This window comes from Solea solea, chromosome 3 (genome assembly GCF_958295425.1).
Source record: "Solea solea chromosome 3, fSolSol10.1, whole genome shotgun sequence".
Classification (NCBI taxonomy): Eukaryota; Metazoa; Chordata; class Actinopteri; order Pleuronectiformes; family Soleidae; genus Solea; species Solea solea.
Genome location: NC_081136.1, coordinates 5,398,050 through 5,418,519, shown reverse-complemented (window position 1 = coordinate 5,418,519; position 20,470 = coordinate 5,398,050). Strand labels below are relative to the sequence as shown.

The 20,470-nt window shown below is 41.4% G+C and overlaps 2 protein-coding genes across 2 annotated transcripts; both read left to right on the top strand.

The window, feature by feature from the left end:
• Window positions 1-330: 330 nt before the first annotated feature.
• LOC131456824 (protein mono-ADP-ribosyltransferase PARP14-like) lies at window positions 331-10,705 on the top strand. The gene is made up of 15 exons (XM_058625476.1): window positions 331-615; window positions 1,843-1,997; window positions 2,257-4,380; window positions 4,470-4,706; window positions 4,812-5,036; window positions 5,256-5,322; window positions 5,530-5,676; window positions 5,772-5,831; window positions 5,967-6,143; window positions 6,926-7,064; window positions 7,152-7,204; window positions 8,060-8,758; window positions 8,899-9,032; window positions 9,128-9,305; window positions 9,789-10,705. Exons 1-15 carry the CDS (start codon window positions 432-434, stop codon window positions 10,067-10,069), a joined length of 4,860 nt encoding a protein of 1,619 aa, XP_058481459.1. The 5' UTR covers window positions 331-431; the 3' UTR covers window positions 10,070-10,705.
• Window positions 10,706-12,366: 1,661 nt separating this feature from the next.
• Window positions 12,367-19,556, top strand: si:ch211-63p21.8 (kelch-like protein 33). Its single transcript, XM_058625474.1, has 4 exons — window positions 12,367-15,981; window positions 16,097-17,045; window positions 17,159-17,329; window positions 17,747-19,556. Exons 1-4 carry the CDS (start codon window positions 15,168-15,170, stop codon window positions 18,264-18,266), a joined length of 2,454 nt encoding a protein of 817 aa, XP_058481457.1. The 5' UTR covers window positions 12,367-15,167; the 3' UTR covers window positions 18,267-19,556.
• Window positions 19,557-20,470: the final 914 nt, after the last annotated feature.

Sequence of the window (20,470 nt, the reverse complement as noted above, 5' to 3'; positions counted from 1 at the left end):
TGAGGTTATGGTTAAGGTGAGAGTACGTCTCCAGGAAATGAATGTAATGTCCTCTGATGTTGTGTGCCTGTGTCAGGTCCAGAACTTACAAACCTGTCTTTTTCAGGGTTAAGACCATGTTTAAGGGTTAAGGGTTAGAATTAAGTTAAGGTTAGGGGTATGTTAAAGTTTAAGTTTAGTCACTTTGTTGTGTTGGTTAAGGTTAGGGTAAGGGGCTGGGGACTGCATTATGTCTATGAGAGTCCTCACTGAGGGATACAAACAAGTATGTGTGTTTGAGAGATGTCAAGGCATGAGCACCAGAGGGCGCACCTGAGCCGGCAACAGCCACAACGCCACCCTCGTCCACCACCAGCACTCTGCGTGTCAGGACGCACGGAAACCCGCGTCTTCAGTTCATTCACGGGTTGATTTTTAAAGCCGCTCACGCCATGGACTCTGCGGCTCGTCGGCACCAGCACGTCGTTGTCTTCCAGTGCCGCAGTCTGGACGGACAAGAAGTCCGCAGGGTCGAAAACTATTTCCAAATTCGCCGCAAGTCCGGTGGAGGAGAGTGCGGCTCCGTGAGCGAAGTCGGCGACAAAGTTTACAGCATCGCGTTTAAAGAGCGAGAAGGTGAGACAGAAAGTGTCTTTAGGAGCGGGTCTGTCCCCTGAATGTCTCCTTATTATGTTGCTGTGTAACTGGTGAAAGTGAAAGTATGCCTGCACTGAAAACAGCTTTACCTCATTTACCTTTATTTATTTATTTATTTATGTACGTATGTATTTATTTGTTTGTTCATATATTTATGTTCTAAATTACCTTTTTTGTGTGTGTTTGTTGTTGAAAAGGAGAGAAAAAAGGCAGAAACCTACTGTTTCACTGGCTGCTTTCACTTTCACTTTTCACAGTGATCCCCACAGGTGGGGCAAATAAAAATCTCCTTAGGGCCCCATAAATAACACATGTATTAGATCACCTGTCTTAAACACGAGAACATCTTTCAAAAACTTGAGTCAAACTATAAAATGTTTGTTAATAACATTCAGCCACTAAAACACATTATTCTCTTTAGGGAATGCGAGTAAATAACTATAATTTGTTCAGGGGTTTAAAACATTTTAGTGCAGCTGTGGCTTTGTGTGCTTGTCTGTGTGTAGAAAATAACATTGATGACACAATATAAGACATATTAAGAAAATATGGTCTATTTCTAGTACATGCTGATGATGAAAGCAGGAAGTTGGTTTTAAAGGGATGGTGACAGTGTTGGATGAGGTGTTGATACTGAAGACATGGCTGCCAGTGGGGACAGAAAGAGAAAACAGATTTTAAAGCCACTTTGCTAAAAGCTCGCCTTATAGAATCTCGCCTTACTTATGCCTGTGGTGTCTTAATAACATGTTTAATGTGTTTACTCACAGTTAGACAGCCTCCTTTTGGCTGGAACCTAAAATGTTTGAACTGCTCACTCCCCGCACACCAAATTCCAGAGAAAAGAGTCCAAAGATGTTATTTTGTGACTTCCTTTTGTTCACTTTTACTGAAAGTACACACATTTACCATAAGAGGCAGCAGTAGATCAGCAGCCCCTGTGTCCACAGTAGCTTAAAATGCTGATTTTCTCTATGGACTTTGGTGTGTGAGAGTAAGTGGTTCACAAAGTTGAGTTTACCTATCCAACAGCAACAATAAAGCAGCAAACATGCCTTTAAAGACATAATAGACTTCAGCTGATGCAGATTTTATCTGGATGCCCTCAGCGACTCTTCTTCTTCATCCAGTCAGAAAGGTAAAGGGTATATTATGGGAAGGCAAGAAGTCCCCAACAAATATGGTGTTTTTTTGTGTGTGTTTTAGCTCAGCAAAGAGTCCTGCAGAGGCCAGAACATGTGTTGGAGTTGGCAGATGGTCCTCTGGTCCTCACCATCCAGAGCAGCCCAGGATCTCCCAGCTCAGCTCCCACCTCCATCTCCACATCAGTTGGTGCAAAACTGAGCTTGACCTCATCACAGGTCAGCATGGAAACCTGTCCAATGCTTCAAGAGTCGCTAACTGTTGCGCAATATACCCATAGCTCACTGAATGTGGATTACAAAGTTGTATTTTTTTTGTTATTTTGAAAGGGGTCGGTTCAAAATAGAAACATTTAATAATGCAAACAAGTCAACATTATAATATTCCCGAAGGTTGCTTTAGAACATCTGTAACAGACTGTTTTGTCTCAGTGTTCCTTATAAACTGACATTTGATTTCATGTGTTTGCACCGACAGAGCTCACAGTCTACTCCTGCCTCAATACCTCCATCAAGTGGTGAGGAGTATGAACTACAGTGTGATACTTACCTACAGAATTATCTTAAGGAATGTGACAAGGCTGGGAAAGAGCTAGAGACAGAACTTGCCTCAATGGCCTGCACTGCTCAGTTTTACCCAGAGGAGGGCAGGGTTTTGGTCAGGAGATTAGCTCAACCTGATGCTGCAGATGAAGGCACAAAGTGGAAATCTGAGGTGAACAAGCTCTTCGATGGCTACCTGTGCCACTTTGAGGTGGACCCCCACAAAGTCAAGGCTTTGCTTCAGCCTCCTAGCTCTCACAAAGACTTAGATCAGGTGAAGGTTTACAATGAAGTTGGTATGGCTGTCGTGGTTGGGAAACGTGTCCAGGTTAATGCCAGGCTGACAGACATTGAGGGCTTGGTTGTGAAACCTCAAAGTTTTTGTAAGAAGGAAACTTGCACTCGACGCCTTGGTGAGGCAAAACTGCGCCTCCTCTGGAAAAAAATTGAGCATGATTTGGGACAAAAATGCCCAGGCATTAAGGTCACACAGGGAGATGCAGGTCAGGTTGTTTTGGAAGGTGCTGTGTTGGACATGGTTGAGGCTGATGAATTGATCGCTAAAGCAGGGAGTCTGGTGTCAAAAAGGACAGTTTCTGACATGAGCCCACAACTTTTGGCCTTTCTAAGGAAAACCTATGGAGGCCCGGGGATGCTAAGTGACATCTTAGGGGTTGGTGATGCGGTTGAAATTGAGTTACGAGACACGGAGATCTGTTTCCTCTCCCTGTCTGCAGATAACCTGGATGACTCGGCAAAAAAAATGAAAGAAAAGTTCACGGAAATCAAGATTTTTCTGCCCCATTGCACCACTGTTCCACCAGAGCTTCGGAACAAGCTTCAGTTCAAGTCACATGAGTTGAACCAAGGACAATATAGGGCTCAGGTCCTGTTTGGCCCAGCCAACACAGTGTGCTTAGTGGGCCACACCAAAGAGGTTGAAGACCTAAATGAAACTGTTGAAGAATGCATTTTAGACCAAACAAGCATCAACAGCAAAGTAATTGTCCCTTTTCCAGAGTTAGTACAACTCTTACCAGAACTGCTGCAGCTGCATAAGTTTGATTATTCAGGGGTTACTTTCCATCCTCTAACGTTTTCCACTAAGTCCATGGTGTGTCTGGAAGGTCCATCCAGAAAGGTGACTGAGGTTAGGAACAGACTGGGTCCATTTCTAGATTCCCTCGTTCAGGACAACGTCACCATCAACCTGCCAGGTGCATTGAGGTATTTTGAAAGTCCCTTAGGACAAGAGTCCATTTTAAAAGTTGCCCGTTCCCAGAAGTGTCTCATAAAGCTTTGTGAAGAACTTCAAGCTAGTCGGACTTTCACATCTGGTGCAACACTGAGTAATGGAGGGAACACAGTTGCCAGCTACACACTTTGTGACGGACTCCAGGTAGTGGTGTGTCTGGGTGACATTACCAAACAGCATGCTGATGCCCTGGTTAACGCTGCTAATGAAGATCTGGACCACTGTGGAGGTGTTGCTGCTGCTCTGAGTAAAGCAGGTGGACCCAAAATACAGAAGGAGAGTAATGCGATTGTCAAGCAAACTGGGAAAATTCGTACAGGTGATGTGGTCGTGACCACAGGCGGGAGCTTGCGCTGTAAGACACTGCTGCATGCTGTTGGGCCTGTAGCTAAGAAATCAGGTGGCAATGAAAGGTTCTTGTTGGAAAAAGCTGTGCACTCTACTCTGAATATGGCTGAATCGATGGAGATCAGCTCTATAGCAATACCATGTATCAGCTCTGGTGTGTTTGGTGTCCCTGTCACTGTGTGCTCTGAGGCTATAGTGACTGCTGTGAAAGTGTTTGGTAGTCAAGGAGGTCGGAGTCTGAGAAGAATAACCTTGATTGATAACAGAGAAGAGGTGGTGAGAGCCATGCAGGGAGCATGTGACCGGCTTTTCCAAGGAACAGGCACAACATTAGGTACACCTAGTAATTTGGGGCTCCAGTTGGACGCTACCGCCCAAGACACAGCAAGAGGAGCCACTGGTGGACCCCCTGAAGTTAAAGTTGAGCTTGTTGAGGGCACAATTGAGACCCAGCTGGTGAGAATCTTTGTATATTTTTTATAGATTCTGATGATTTGTCTACATGTATCAGTTTGGACAATGTGGAATTATGTTATTTCCTATAGGTTGATGGCTTGGTATGTCCCATGTCTGGCCATGATCATCTCTCCAGCCGCATTGGATGTGATTTGTCCAACATTGTAGGGCCTCAGCTAAATGCCAAGTTTCATAAAGAAGCAGGTGGAGCTTCACTGCCTGGGGACATAGTTCTGCTCGTTGGCTTGGCTCCTCTCCCATCAAAAGCAGTGTTCTTCCTCAATCTTCTCCCCTGGGATAACAACGAACATGGAACTGCAGTACAGGTGATTTTTGTGTATTGATTAATGATTTTGGTTTTGACTTGCATGCAACCAAATTTGGATGTTTTTTTAATATATTGTAATCTTGATAATCCTTGAATTTGCCAGGCCCTGAGACAAGGAATAAGAAAAATTCTTGCATCCTGTGAGATTAGAGTCTTTACCTCACTTGCTCTCCCTGTCCTCGGGACCGGTGCTGTCCTGCAGTTTCCTCACACCACAGCAACCAGGGTTCTACTCGAGGAGCTCCATGACTTTGAACAGAACCGAGTCAGCGGGCTACCTTTCCTGGTTCGCATTGTTATTCACCCCACAGACAAAAAATCCAGCAAGGTACTACTAATTCATCAGTACAAAACAAGAGAGCAGAATCAAATCTGCAGTATAAAGTTAATATTCTTAACTGCCGTTTATTTCCTCTGTCTACGATTTCTGGAGTTTTACTCTAGACATAACAATTGTTGGACATATACATCAGAAAACAAAAACCACGTTTTACTTGTATTTTTGTATAATAAATTATCTTTAAATCCTTCACTTTTGTCTTTATAGGCGTTCCAGTCTGCTCAGCAAACATTGCATCTCAAAGGATTCACAAATGATGCCAACCCTGATCAAGGTCAGCGGGAATATTTCCTTTTAATTTTCAGGTTTAATGCAAAAACTCTAAAAACATATAGCTATCCCTATATAGCTATACAGAAAGTGCTAAAACCTTGTGTCTGTTCAATTTAATACATTCTGGTTTATTTTTATTTGGTGTTGTCACTTTCAGCAGCTCTTTAATTAGTGCTCAATGCTAATAAATGTTGTTTTTTTCTAATAGCTACCTTTTACCGCCATGTCTCAAGGTCTAATATTGACAGTACAGCCATGCTGGGTGGAGTGAAACTTCAAATGCTCTGTGGAGACATTGTAAATGCGGGCACTGATGTCCTTGTCAATACAACGGATTTCTCCAACAATCACTCTGGTACTCATTTTTATTATTTAATTCATATGTTTGATTCATTTACACATTAAACACAAACACATGTCTGTGTCTATGTGTATTCCCAAACTCCACAGGTGTTTCCAAAGCTATTCTGACTGCAGCAGGACCTTCTATTGAAGCAGAGTTAAAACAACGTAAGCCACCTGAGAAATGTACTAAAAAAACACAGTGAAACCACTTTAAAAATGGGGTGATATTCATAGGATTGTGATTGCTGCAAGGTGAAAAAAATCTCTTTCTCTCCTTACATTTGCTTTTTTTTTGGCCAGTGGGCACTCCAGCAGACCACATGTGCACCACAGGACCTGGGTTGCTCAGTTGCCGAGAAATCATCCATGCTAGTTTCAGCTGTGATCCAAAGGTGATTCAGAAGAATTGCAAGAAGATACTGAAGCAGTGTGAGAGCAAAGGCTACCAGTCAGTGGCCTTCCCAGCCGTCAATACCGGTTTGTACTGAACACATGTGGTTGCATTCACTGTTCAAGTTTAATGAAAAATATCATTTACACAATATCCAATAACAAAGTATAGGACTCTACTTCCTAAAGCTGCATATGTACTAATCCAATCTAGGATAAAAAAAAACATGAAATGAAAATGCCTGTTGTCCTCACTACCTCAGTGTTTTTGATTCACAGGTTTTTTCACTCAAACTTTATAAACTCAGGGGCCTGATTGTTGCCCGGTGTGGCCTAAACGGTCAACTACCCACATTTACTTCTTGGTACTGACCAACACATGACAATTGGCTAAGAAAGAGAAGCTCCATTAAACAGTTTGGTCTGGTACAGTGCAGCTTGTATTTTTTTGCATTTCTAATTTCTGGTACCAAAATAATCGGCCCCAACTGTTCCATTTTTTTTGGCACCCTTCCCTTGCAGTATCAGAATAAAATGGTTCGGTGTGGTCAGCAGATTGGGGCGACAGAAAAAAGTCACTCCCTTGTGATAGGTGTGAATATTCCAAACTTTACCGTACTGTACCAAACTCTACCGTACCCTTTGCCATTGGTCTCGTAACAGAAATTCTTACTTACTTGTCACCATTGTTGTTTCTCAGCGGTAGAACTTTCTGGTACAAAGCCAAAAATGCCGATGCAAAAAAATCTGCCAAGTAGCAATGGTCAAATTATATATTTTCAGGTGTTTTACTGATCTTTAATGTTCATTTCTGCTACGGACCATTGGGACATCTGGAGTCAAACCCATTGTCTAATATATCCCAACAGGTTTGGGCGGTATGGACTCCGTTAGAGTGTGTAAAGCCATGCTAGACGGCATGGCAGCGGCAATTAGGGACTTGAAGCCGAACTCCCTCTCACTCATCCGCATCGTAATCCTGCAACAACCTATCTTCCAGATTTTCAGGTCAGTAGTAAAGAAACGTTTCCACACAGCAAAAGGGAAAGTAGTGGTCTAAGTGTGGATATTAATCGCCTAGCTGTGTCTTTGCAGATCAGAGCTGGAGAGTCGCTTTGGTCAAATCGCCCCTCAACGCACCCTTGGAGGTTTGTTATCACAATTGCTTCACGTGCGCCTCATGAACACTTCGTGGTCGTATTTCTTTTTGGATGAATTGAGGCTGCACATAGACAGCCTCGATTGAAGCCTACATCATCATGCTAACATTGTGCATTGATCTTGTGTGTTAGCGTGTTTTTAAAAAATACAAAAAAAAAAACTAAATACAGAATAAATGAGGTTCACAGTTTCCTTATCAAACTTAAAGTATTTTTACTCTTTCGCGTAGCGTAGCGTAGCATGAAATCTTGCGACCACCATTTTGAATTAAGTCTTTGGGAAACCCTGATGGGGGGGGAACGATGTTTTTGCAGTTATATAGTCATACATCTTAATTAATAATGTGTTACTTCTCAAAGTCAAAAGGGCAGAGAGAGGATTGTCACGGTTAATACATTTTATTTTTCAGAGAACTCAAATATATGTGACAGAAACCCACTTGATCCAATGGATGTAAAGCATAAATCTCAGCTTTTTTGTATTACTATAGAAAAATATAGACAACCACTTATATCCTCCAGAAACCCACCAGTTTTAATTAAATAGTTGATGTACAGTGTTTCAGTCTGGTCCCAAACAACTAGATCTTCTATTCTTTACATCATGAAGTATACATTTCAGCCACAAGGTGGTGTTACAGTATCGTTTATAATCATGTCTCTCAGCCCAAGACTCAGTGGACCTTAAACAGTGTAGTGGCCATTAGATATGGAAACGGATATATTAATGGAACCATCAGTTAGGACCTCTACACCTTATTATTTGTTTGACAATTTGGACTGAAGTCATTGACGTCAAAAGGTGTCGCATCATCAGCTGCCTTTGCTTTTTGTTTTTTTTAGAAAAAGCTAAAGAGTTGTTGAAGAGTTTAAGACCCTCTTCAGCACTACAAGACAAAACCTTCATGTCCTCAAAGCCTCAGCCGGCTGTGTTGAATGTGATTTGCTGTGGTCCAGGCGTCGTCATGACCATCAAGAGAGATTTCGAGGGGATCCTGCAGAAGCAGCTGATTCAGCGAGAGGTGGATGTGCATGACTTTTCCAGGCTTGAAGAGATGGAGCTGGAGGCAGTGCTATCGAAAGTCAGAGTCCTGGGAATAAGCCTGGAACGCGAGAGGCGCCAAAGTGATGAACCTGCCAAAGGCAAGCGAGCAGGAGACACAGGTAGAGCCAATGCCAGGGATCAGTCAGGTACAGGAGACGAGGTCTGCGTGCTGAGAGGCCTGAAAGAAGATGTCTTGAGCGTCACTGAACTAATCAGCAAAGCCATCCACAATTCACTGTGTGAAGACATCCAAGACAAAAACGAAGCAATGACGTCCCTGGCTGTCCAGTGGTCCATTCAGGATGTTCATGAAGTCTGGCAGGAGCTGAGCCAGCATGACAACTACGTGCTGGAGGAAGCTCATAGGATGAAACAGTTGTTAGTTGACATCACAGCACCAGATGCAACAATAGCAAGTGTAAACCTCAGGACACTGAAGGCCACAAATTTGCAAACTGGGATCAAATACAATGTGAGACGGAAGGAGACGGGAGCAAGTATGTCACATTTTATACTTCCCAGTTATTTCTTAAAATGTTTTATGTAAAACTTAATCCTCTCTATTTTTAAGCTACTTTTTAAGTTTAAGTACACTGACGTTACCACAGCAATTATTTGTGTAATTTCTACTTTGCAGCATTTGAGTATCCAGCATACTGGGAACCTATGCAAGACGAAACCTTTAAAAAGGTTGAACTACACCCAAACACAAATGAGTACAAGTCTGTAGCCCAGGCTTTCCTCGCAACCGCTAAATACAGGATTCAAAAGGTGAGTCTGGCAAATGAAAACACACTTTTTCATAGCTGTGTAAGCATTTCAAACCTAACGTGTAGACTAATAAATTGCTTGTTTTCTGATGACAGATTGAGCGAGTGCAGAACAACTTCCTATGGCAAGCCTTTAGTGTCTGTAAGCAGCGCCTACTTTCCAAAAATGGTCTAAATGAGCTTGGAGAGAAGATCCTCTACCACGGCACCTCAGAAAAGTCATGCAAATCTATAGAAAAGGACAGATTTGACCGGAGCTTTGTAGGAACACATGGTAAGGAGTTCTGTTGTATAAAAGCCATTCAAATGTACAAAAACAGGCAAAATTGTTTGTCTTAAATGTATTCCAATCCAGAAGCCACATCTGGATTTTCCTACACCACCACCATGTCCAACTCTTACTATACTTACTGCAGTTTATCAGTATAGTCTAATTTGGAGCATCTGTAGAATTCTCAAAAAGCGAATAGGATTTGTTGCTATCAGACCAAAACATCTTCTCCCTGTAGCTTTCTTCTTCTTCTACTTGATGTAACAGCAGCTTGCATCCATGATGTTGCAGTGCCACCTCCATGTCTTGTGCTCCTGTCATCCTTTAAGTAAAAGTTCATTTTAAATCACTTGCTCCTGAATTATATCAACAACTGACAACAACCACCTGAAGACACCTAAGAACCATTGGTACACGTTGGTACAAGATCTGGAAATGTTGAATTATGGCTTAAAAGTTGACTTATTTTATGCATTTCTATCGCAGGTGCCATGTATGGAAATGGAGTTTACTTTGCTGTAAATGCACAGTATTCGGCCAGTAGATTTTCCCAAGCAGACGCCTCAGGCGTGAAGCGGTTGTTTGTGGCTCGTGTCCTGACTGGCCGGTTCACACGCGGTAATGCCAACATGAAGTCCCCCCCTCCTCGAGGCACAGACCACACGGACTGCTTCGACAGTTTAGTGGACAACCAGCAGCATCCCACCATGTTTGTGATCTTCCGCGATGATCAGGCTTACCCAGAATACCTGGTCACTTTCACCTGAGGGCGAAGTCATGATCACATTACATTACATTACATTACATGTCATTTAGCAGATGCTTTTATCCAAAGCGGCTTACAATGGAATTGAGTACAATCAGCCAGGGGTGGAGTCGGACTTGCGACCATGATGTCTTTCACACACAGGGTACCGGTCTTAACCACTGAGCCACTCCACCCCATCACATCAGGTGCTGTGACAAGAATACGTGTAGAACGTGTTTACTTCCAAATTCTACTCCCGGTAGATGTTTTTGGTGTGCCCAAAAGTGTTGATTCATATAATGAATGGTGCTGATGCTGGGTTTGCTTGTTAGCCAATTAAGCCACATCCCATAACTGCACTTTATAATTCAGTGTGTTTTACCTAAATTTGTCCTTTAGAATGGAACTCTTTGTATTGATTATTGTGATGTCAAAAAGCCATTATATTGATTTTAAATTACTTTTACAGGAAAAAAATACACTTGCACAAGGGTCAATGTAAGGGTTTGCTGATAATTTATAAGTGTTTTTTTCTCAATGCAGTTAAATGAGGTAATAAATTGTATGTAGATTTTGATTTCTGTGACATATTAGAATCTAAAATAATCATAATCCAAACAATAAAACAATCTGAAGGAAAAACAGTAATCATGTTATTTTCTTATCCATGACCACAGCAACCTTAACTAATAATTGCACACAAAACTTGGTCTTTCCCTACAACATGATTGGTTTTTATGCCTAAAATTAACCAAAGCACACATCAGAGGCTACACCCTAAAAAATGCTGGGTTATTTCAACAACCCAACTGCTGGGTTATGAAATGTTTTACCCATTTTGGGTTATTTATATGTTTTTGGGGTTATTTTGTGCGACTCATGTGGTGGGTCAAAATCTATCAACCCAACATACATCGGTTAACTCAGCACCTGGGTTGTTTGTGACGTTGATCGAAGGTCCACACGCCAAGCACCAAGCGCTCAAAACTCTAGAACCTGGACTCAGCATCTTCTTAGTGAAGCAGATGATAAAAGGTTTGTACACACTACATGTCACACATATATATATGTGTATGTATATATATCTATATATCTCCCTCCCTCCCTCACAGTGTTGTGAGCATTGATGAGGGTAAGTAAGTTGTGCTGCTGCAATGCTGCTTCACATTTGCACTGTTTTAGGTTGTCATTGTACAGTTACGGTTAAACTCTTAATGTATGCTGTTCTCTGACATGTATACTCGCTAACCATGTTATTTATGTGTCATTTATACCTCTAATTTAAGTTTTATAGGCACTTTTAATGTGGCGGTTTTGGCGCGAGTTAGCTTAATTGCCCCACTCGTTGCTACGTGACGATGTTGAGATTTATTGTGCCTGTACTTCTGCAGGTATGCATTTCTCTGTCATTGTACAGTTTACGGTCAAACTCTTAATATATGCTGTTCTCTGACATGTATTCTAGCTAACAATGCTATTTATGTTTCATTTATAACGCTAATTTAAGTTTTTAGGCAGTAATAATGTGGCTGTTTTTGCGCTATGTATGTATATGTGTGTGTGTATGTATGTGTGTGTATATATATGTATATGTATATATACATATATATATATATATATATATATATATAGGGAGAGAGGGAGGATTAGTTCACTGTTCACGCTCGTTGTCATTGGATTACATGCTGCTGCTTCTCTGCATTGCTTTTGGCATAATGATATCTGAATAGTTAATACAATAGCACTTTTATTTTTGCTTAAGCTCTTTTTGTGTTTGTTTCAGATCAATGGACATTTTGTCACCAATATTTTGACAGAGTGGCAACTGACAGACCTTACTGAAAGCTTTAAAGGTAAGACATTTTTTTCCCCCATCCCCAGCATATCAATGTCTACATTGCTATTTATAGTGATAATTTGGATAGTCATTGAGTTGACTGCATTCCTTTTTGTATAAAGTCTTATGAAATATAATTTCGTAATTTTTTCAATAGCCTCCATGTAATGTGTTAAAGTGACTCGAATAAATGAGGGCACATGCCTTTTGTAGGCTTTCAGTGCTTCATTCTATTTCTTATTAATAAATTATGGAATATGCAGCTGCCATGTTACATTTTTGTTTTCTGCTCCTCTGTTGTAAAAACAAAGATGTCTTTTTTTTCTATTTTTGTCTTTCAGAGGAGGGCATTGACAAAGAAAGACACTGATTTTAACTGAATTATAAAACATATATATTGTGGATATTAATAAAAAAAAATCCAAGATTCCAGTATTGTTTAAGTGTTTATTGCATAATATATGCTTTGCATGACCAAATCTAGCATGTATTTTGTTATAGGTTTGTAGTTTAACAGTTTTATAGATATTGGCATTGCAATTTATTTTCTTATAGATTGTACTGTAATGTGTTAGAATTAATATGGTATATTTGACCCAGCATTTGGGTAGAATATATAACTAATATATGTATTAAGACAACCCATAATTGTAGTTAATTTGACCCAGCATTTGGGTAGAATATAACTAATATATGTAGTTAAGACAACCCATAATTATAGTTAATTTGACCCAGCATTTGGGTAGATTATTTTAACTCATCTGGTGGGTTAAAATGGACAACCCATCTTGCTGGGTCAAAATAACTACTGATGGGCTGGTGCAATAGTGACCCAGTGATTGGGTTAAAAACAAAGCAAATTGGGTTATTTTAACCCATCATTTTTTAGTGTGTAGAACCAGCATGGTCACTGAGCAGGTGATTTTGTTAGCCATTGTCATTTTTCACACACATTACAAATGGGAAATCAAAAACCCACTAAACGAAGAGTACAAGTGTCCATTATCACTGATCCTCATATTACGCCAAAGATGAACATTGACCTTGTCTCCAACTTGTAGCAACAAGATAGCACTGTTAGAGGCAGAGAGTGGGTGATTTGGACTACTGCCGTACCATGACACTTGGTGGTTTCCATTGTGGTACAGACTACCACCACATTCCTCACTGCCTCCCCAGCAGAAAGAAGTAAATGTGAAATAGAAGACTCCTCTCGCTGGCGCTGTAAAGTAACCTGCATTTAACAAGCACAAATAAAACAAAGCCGAAGTTGTATTGAAATGAATTTGTTAGTTGTGAAATAACAGTTACCAGTGAAGACATAGCATTACGGTACAGTGAATACTGACCTGTATGTTGGTTGTAATGTCCTCCAACATTGGACAGAACACGTTTGTACACCAGAGGGTGAAGAACATTTACAGGACCAATGGTTCCATCTAATGGCTGTGCAACAGAAAATGCAACCTTGGACTGGCCTGAAAAATGTTTAAAAAAAAACAACACATGAACAATTCTAGCCCTTCACTGATTTTGACCAGTATCAGACCAATCTACTATCAGCTCAGCCCAAGTAGTAGACCAATAATGGACACACAAAGCACTTTCATGTTTATCAAGAGAATGAATTCAACACTGCCTGTTCTTCAGATTTTAAAAACATAGAGTCTGTGCTCATTGTGGAATAATTTAGTATGGTAAATTGAATTACCTTGATCCACTTTGGTTAGTTCAGTAACTGTCTTGTTTAGAGCAAAGAGATTCTTCTCACTAGCCTCCAACTTTTTGTTGGTTTCCTCCAATGCTCTCACTGTAGCTGAAAGCCTCTCTCGCAGAGCCCCCAGCTCCATCAGTACCGAGTAGATGGGTGGTTCACAGCTTTGGTTGACCGTTGTTGCACTCTTTGTCAAACCACTGTTGTCCTCTACCTTGGTGTCTGCTAGGTCCTCATGTGTCAGGTCATACATGTGGATCTCATTGCCTTCACCTTTAGCCTGGCCTTCAGACAGACCTGCGAGCAAATACAAAAGCATCACAATTGATAGTCTCATCATTCTTAACCTTTGAGGCTTCAGCATATCTAAGACGGTGTGCCAACCATGAACAGAGCTCGTTATTTATAAGAAAGCCCAGGTTAATTATTGTCCGTGCTTCAAGGATAGTCTGTGTTGAACAAACACAGGTACAACAACAACAACATAAAGTGATAATATATAGTGATAAAGCACTGTAATAAACTGTATCTTGTTTTTGTTTGGCCTGCTGGCAGTTGTTTTATGTTTGGCACTCAGTGAGACCAAACTTTATCAAGGCCACTCAGTTTCCAACAGAATCAGTACACTCCCAAATCCAGATCTGAATCGCCACTAAAATCTAATCCTTTCTTCCTTGTGCCATAACCTAAAGTATCCAGAAAATGTCATCCAAATCCATTGCTGTTTAAGGTTTTGCTGCACACAGACAAACAAGAAAGCAAGTTAAAATCCATCTGCAATTGCATTTGTTGTCCTCTACCTTGGCAGGTCCTGGTCTACCAGGTCCTCACGGGTCAGCTCAGTGATGTGGAACTGATGTGGAACATGACTTCACCTTCAGTCTGGCATTCAGACAGACCTGCAAGTCTGTTGTCCTTTACGGTCCGCATATATTCATGGCAGAGCAATATGATCGCCCGTAAAGTAAGGACCTTGTCTTCCCTAAAGAACACGTAAAAAGGTTATTCTAAGGCTAATTTGACCAAATGTTCATTTCATTTTGAAATCATCTTTACATCTTGATAGCAACAACAAAACAAAGATACACCCACCATCTCATTCGTTTAGGATTAAAAGTTTGGAATCCCTACTTTCCTGTACAACTTTAGCTGGTTTGTGTTGCTGTACACCTTTAACCACTCTTCAGTCAAAGTGGTAAAACTAGATTCTTAGGTGGTACATTTTAATCTGGCTCCTTTATTTCATTTCACGTGTGAGGCGTTTTATCTCCATTTGTTTTCTTGATAAACTTAACCAAGGAGCTTGTGCCAAGGTGCAACTGATACTTAATGTCTGTGGCCCAGTAGCTATAAATAGCTACTTGTTTGTGCAGTGAGTAAAGTTGTGTGGGGGGGAAAGATAGGATTTGAAGGAGAGAGAAAGATTATGAAAGGCAGAAATAACAAATGTGAAAATATGTAATGAATTCAAGGCAAAGGTATAAGGGTTTTAACAGATCAGCTATCACCAGTGCCACAGAACTGTAAGTAGTAAATCAAAGGGAAACTTAAGTTCTAGTTACTGACATGGAGTTTACCAGGCGTTACTTGCCAATGGAATGGGAAGAGCGATGGAGGAAAGAAAAGGAAAGGAGGAGAAGACTGACTGAAGAAGAAGGAATAGAGCAGGACAACCGGGAGCTGAGGTGGATTGTTGCTTACAATGACTCCAGGATGGGCCTTTTGAGTAGTAGGGGTAAGAAAGAAGAGACAGAGGTCCAAATGAGTAGCATGCAAGGAATCACGCCGCATACGAGTGAGGAAACATTTGAGGAGAAAGAACACGTTGATGATATCCATGTTTACCACAGCGAAACATCTTCTAAACAGATAGTTAAGGCCCTGAAGGAACTCTGGGATTCATCTCTTCTCACAGACCTGACTCTGACCACTGACGACGGGAGTAGCTTCCATGTGCATTCCATTATCCTCGCTTCTATCAGCTCCTTCATCCTGGAGAAACTTGGGGAGAAAAATGGAGAACAATCACAAGGGGATAAGGATATACAAATATATGGGTGGTCACTTTCCCTGGGACCTGAGGTGGATCGTGTCGGGATTCAGGCAATTGTGGGGTTTGCTTACAAAGGGGTTATATTTTCCTTAAACGAGAACAACATGGCTCCGATCAAGGCTGCAGCTCAACTACTGGGGGTCCCTAGACTGCTGGATCTCTGCAACAAAGAGGAAAGGATGAAGAAAAATGGAACTACCGAGATGGAAGAGAAAAATATTTCTGCTTTAGAAGAGATGAAGATAACTCTTAAGTCTGTTGAGCAACTGTGGGCAGACAGAGTGGGATGTGATGTGATTTTGGATGTGGATGGCACTTTATTTCATGGTGAGTAGACACTATTACGCCTACAACTGCAATGGTTAATTATTGTGTTGATTATTTAATTGTGGTCCAGTTTTTATATCTTCTTCTCTCTCCGTCTCTCTCTCTCTCTCTGAAGTTCACAAAGTTATCCTGGCAGCAAACAGTGACTACTTCCGTAGCATGTTCACCTGTGGAATGAAGGAATCCCTTCAGGTCTGTGTTTCCCTTCCATTCCTGTTAGCATCTGAATTAGAGGCACTTATCGACTACTCATATGGTGGGAACCTCTTACTCAACTGGAACTGTGTCTTTGAGATTACCTGCACTGCCATGCAGCTTCAGTTCCAACCGGCCCTCTCACTTTGCCTCGACTTCATGCGTCAGGAAATGGAAGCAAGATCGTGCCTGGACATTGCGTCTTTTGCTGAAGCGTATGGGATACCGGCACTCCTTGAAGAAGCTAATGACTTTGTACTGAGGAACTTCTGGGAAGTGTCATCCACAGAGAAGTTTCAAGACCTACCAACAGAGAAGCTTATGGATTTCCTCCGCTGTGATGGTCTGTGTGTGCCCTCAGAGTTGGCTGTATTTCGAGCTGTAATCTCATGGATTGAATCTGATCCTGAGAAGAGATTGGACCAGGCTGGCCAATTGATGACTGCAGTCCGGTTTCCCCTCATGACATTTCGAGAGTTCAGAGAGGTTAGGGCTATTAACCTGCGACTGGAGTGCTTTGGAAACAAAGATGTTGAACTCTATAGTTCAGCACTGAAAGAATTTGGTTTTAGCTTTTCACAAACCCTGGATCAGTGGAGAATCAGGCGACCCAAGGATGCTCTGGTTCTGGTCGGGGGAGATCAGCTGAATCAAGATATGGGTCAGCATATACCAAGCAGGGAACTTTGGTTTGCAAACTCCCTACGCAGTGGTACAGGGTTGGTGAAGGATATCGAATGGAGGAGTCTTGGGGAAATGCCAGGCAGGCCTAGGTTCAGGCATGGAGTTGCAGCAATGGATGGAAGGTTATATGTGTTTGGAGGATGTCACTTCTATGCCAAGGATGACATAATGAAATCTGCATACAGGTAAAATGAGACAGTCATTGCCCACATGTCTTCTTCATGCTGTCATTAACCCAAATTGTTACACATATGCAAAACTGTGGTCTAATTTTTCTCAATCTTTACCTTTTTACTAGTTATGACCCAGTGCCGAACAGCTGGAAGAGACTGGCTGACATGCAGGAGTTAAGAAGCAACTTCTCTGTCGTGGCACATGGTGGCCGTTTCTACGCTATTGGTGGAGATAAAGAAATCAACACCAACGTAGATAGTGTTGAGATGTACAACCCAGACACTGATTCCTGGAGGTACAACATTTATGTTACAAATATTTTAATGTATTTTCGAATAGAACTGCAAATAGAAAAATATATTGACACAATACTACTTTACCAGAAATGTAAAATATCTGACTTTTGTTAGATTTTAGTTTTTTCGAGAATTAACATTCCATGCCAGTATGGGGCAGTTACACAATTATGATGTTGGGTTTCACTAAAGAATTGGAATTTTCTTAATTATTTTGGACAAGACATTATCAATCGAAGGACTTTATTTGTCAGGTTAAAAGCCAGATTTCAACATTTATCACCTGCTAGCGTACCTGCTTAACCATCTGATTGTTTGATTCTTGGTTTTTACTTCAACAAAAATTTACAAAGTGTATTTCAGTACCTGAGCTCAGGAATCATGAACTGATGTTGATGATGCTATGATTTCCTCAGCTTTGTCAAGCCCCTAGACCAGACTCTGAGTGGGTTTGCTGCCACTGCTGTAGATGGGAGAATCTTCATTTCCGGAGGTTTCGACTGTAAGTATGTGTGTCTTGTTTCCATGTTCCTGTACCACCCAGAGAGGGGAACCACTTACCTGGCGGACATGGCCCATGACCGGGCCCAGCATTGCATGGAGGCCCTGCGTGGCCACCTTTACGTCAGTGGTGGAGTATGCAACCTCAGGACATATTACACTGATCAACAAGCCTGTGAGGTTTATGATCCTGTGACTGATATCTGGACTGCTTTTGCTTCACTCCCTGTGCCCCATGTGGGCGCAGCCTCAGCCATCCTGGAAGAAAAGATCTACATATTGGGTGGATATTGCCAGGAGGATTACAGTGAGTCTGGATTGGTCCACAGGTTTGATACCAGCACACAGCGATGGCAGACCATGGGCAAACTTCCTTCAGCTGTTACTGACATTAGGGCATGTCTGCTCCGACTGCCTGAACACTTCAGGAACTAAGGCTACATGCTCCTGCTCCAGATACATCTGCCATCCACACTATTAAGACAAAGATGGCAGTAGTGTGGATGGGCAAAAACTAAGACTTCCTGATTGGCTCTTATTGGCCTCAACCCAACTATTAGCTGTAAACAAAAAGCTCAGTGCAGACTCACTTCGAGTTTCAGTTCCACGTCAGAGAGGTGGTAATGAGAGCCTACCAGGAAGTGAATGTGGGTAAGTGCTTCATCCTTTTCAAAAGACTTAGTTTTTCCCCATCCAGACGACTGATTTCTTTGTCTTTGGAGCTTGGGGTAGTGTGGATTGCAGATGTATCTGGTTCTCAAACTGTGGTACGTGAGCTTCCTTTGGTGGTACTTTAAATCAGAAATGCTGTTCTGCTGTATATACCAGGGTATGTGATCGGAGCAGAGCTGAGGAATTTTGACCGGAGTGCATAGAAAATAATACAAATAATAATAATTAGAGTCACCTTATCTTTGGCTCCATCTTAATCTAATATTACTATACCAGTGTGTGAAGAGTGCTAGGAAGAGGAGGATGAGGAGTGAGCAAGTTATCATATATTTTAAGGTTGGTGATAATGGTGTTACTTCAAGAGCTCAATATAGGTTTGTGTGCTACTGTCATAGAACAAGTCCTCAATAATAACAGTATACACTGACCTGTCATTTGTGTAGATGAATAGGATGCCTAATAAAGTGGCAGGAGTGTACATTTGACATTTTCAAAGAAGGTCTTCTTCATACTTTGGTTGCAACGCACGCTCATTTGAGTTCCTGTTGACTTTCTATCACCTCAAATCAATTTGTTGCTGCTCACTGTTTTTTCCCCCCTCTATTTCACACCATTATCTGTGAACCCTAGGTCATGGTTAGGCGTGAATATCGCAGTAGATCAGCAGTTTCCAAGCTTGTCACTTAACTCACCTTTCTCTCTCATTCTGATGCCCGGTTTGATCATCAGAAGTTTGTTGGAAGTTAAGGAATACTATCCGTAGTGCTCGTGTGCCAGGGCTCTTGTTCAAGGGCCTTTCCGCATGGAGTTTGCATGTTCTCACCCACAGTCCAAAAAACATGCACATTTGGGATTTAGACAAATTGGACACTCTAAATTCACCATGAGAGTGAATGGTTGTTTGTCTCTATGTGTCCCCTGTGATGGACTGGCGATCTGTCCAGGGTGTAAACCCGCCTTTTGCCCTTTGTCAGCTGAGATTGGCACAGCGACCCTTATGTCATGGATGGACTAGTTGAACCAGTGTACCTAATAAAGTGTCCTGTGAGTGTACATTTTTGTTTCTGCTCTGAATACTCGAATCTCCACAGTCTCCACAAGAATGTCTGGGACTCGTCTTTGAGACTAAACACATGCTGAGGCAGCTTTCAGTTTGTGTCCACCATATATGGAACGCACACCCACACGACTCTTAATTTCTTTTACATTTTTTTCTGTGCGTCACTGAATATTTAAGTTGAACCTATTGAACTATCATGGCACATTTTCTTTATTCAACTTATAATATAGTGTAGTTTTGCTTGTCTTGATGCATTTAGTAATTAATTTAGTAACACTTTAATTTGCTTCCTATTGTTTTATACAAATACAACCTGGACCTCATTTGTAATGTTTACAATGCACAGTGCATTTAATTTTTTAAATGGTAGGGTAAAAGCTGTATTGGGTCTGTTCAAAAAAAAAAAAAAAAAAATCAAGTGAAACTAAATTCATAAAAGGCAGAGTCACACTGAGATGTCAGAAAGGTCACCTCTGTGCGTCATCATTCTGTCTTACTGGACCGACTGTGATGAGTCATGTCGCCTCGGGGCGCTTTTCACTGATAGTATCTCGTGACCCTGATTTCCCTGCATGCCTGAAATATCTGGGTAATGTGGGTGACTGTCACATAGTGCATCCTGGGATTATTGTTATTCTGAGATGCAATAACAAATTGGACAGATAAACAGAGAACTGTGCTGGTTCTCACAACAGTAACATTACAACACAACAGTACTGCGTAACCAAACAGTACCAGCCCAATTCACACACTGATCATACCTCATGGAGAGGGCATTATGGGACCAATATTCAATCATTTTTACTCACCATTTATATTCACACAGTTAAATGCCTGCATTTACGTTGCATGAAATTGCCAGAAATGTACGTAGTTGCATAATGCTCCTACATACCTATAGGCCTGT

Coding starts and splice junctions, on each gene's coding strand:
- LOC131456824 (XM_058625476.1), top strand. CDS start 432: ATGGACTCTGCGGCTCGTCGGCACCAGCACGTCGTTGTCTTCCAGTGC. Junction 5,832..5,966: donor TGAAGCAGAGTTAAAACAAC/GTAAGCCACCTG, acceptor TTTTTTGGCCAG/TGGGCACTCCAGCAGACCAC. Junction 6,144..6,925: donor CTTCCCAGCCGTCAATACCG/GTTTGTACTGAA, acceptor ATATCCCAACAG/GTTTGGGCGGTATGGACTCC.
- si:ch211-63p21.8 (XM_058625474.1), top strand. CDS start 15,168: ATGGAGTTTACCAGGCGTTACTTGCCAATGGAATGGGAAGAGCGATGG. Junction 17,046..17,158: donor ATAATGAAATCTGCATACAG/GTAAAATGAGAC, acceptor CCTTTTTACTAG/TTATGACCCAGTGCCGAACA. Junction 17,330..17,746: donor CCAGACACTGATTCCTGGAG/GTACAACATTTA, acceptor TGATTTCCTCAG/CTTTGTCAAGCCCCTAGACC.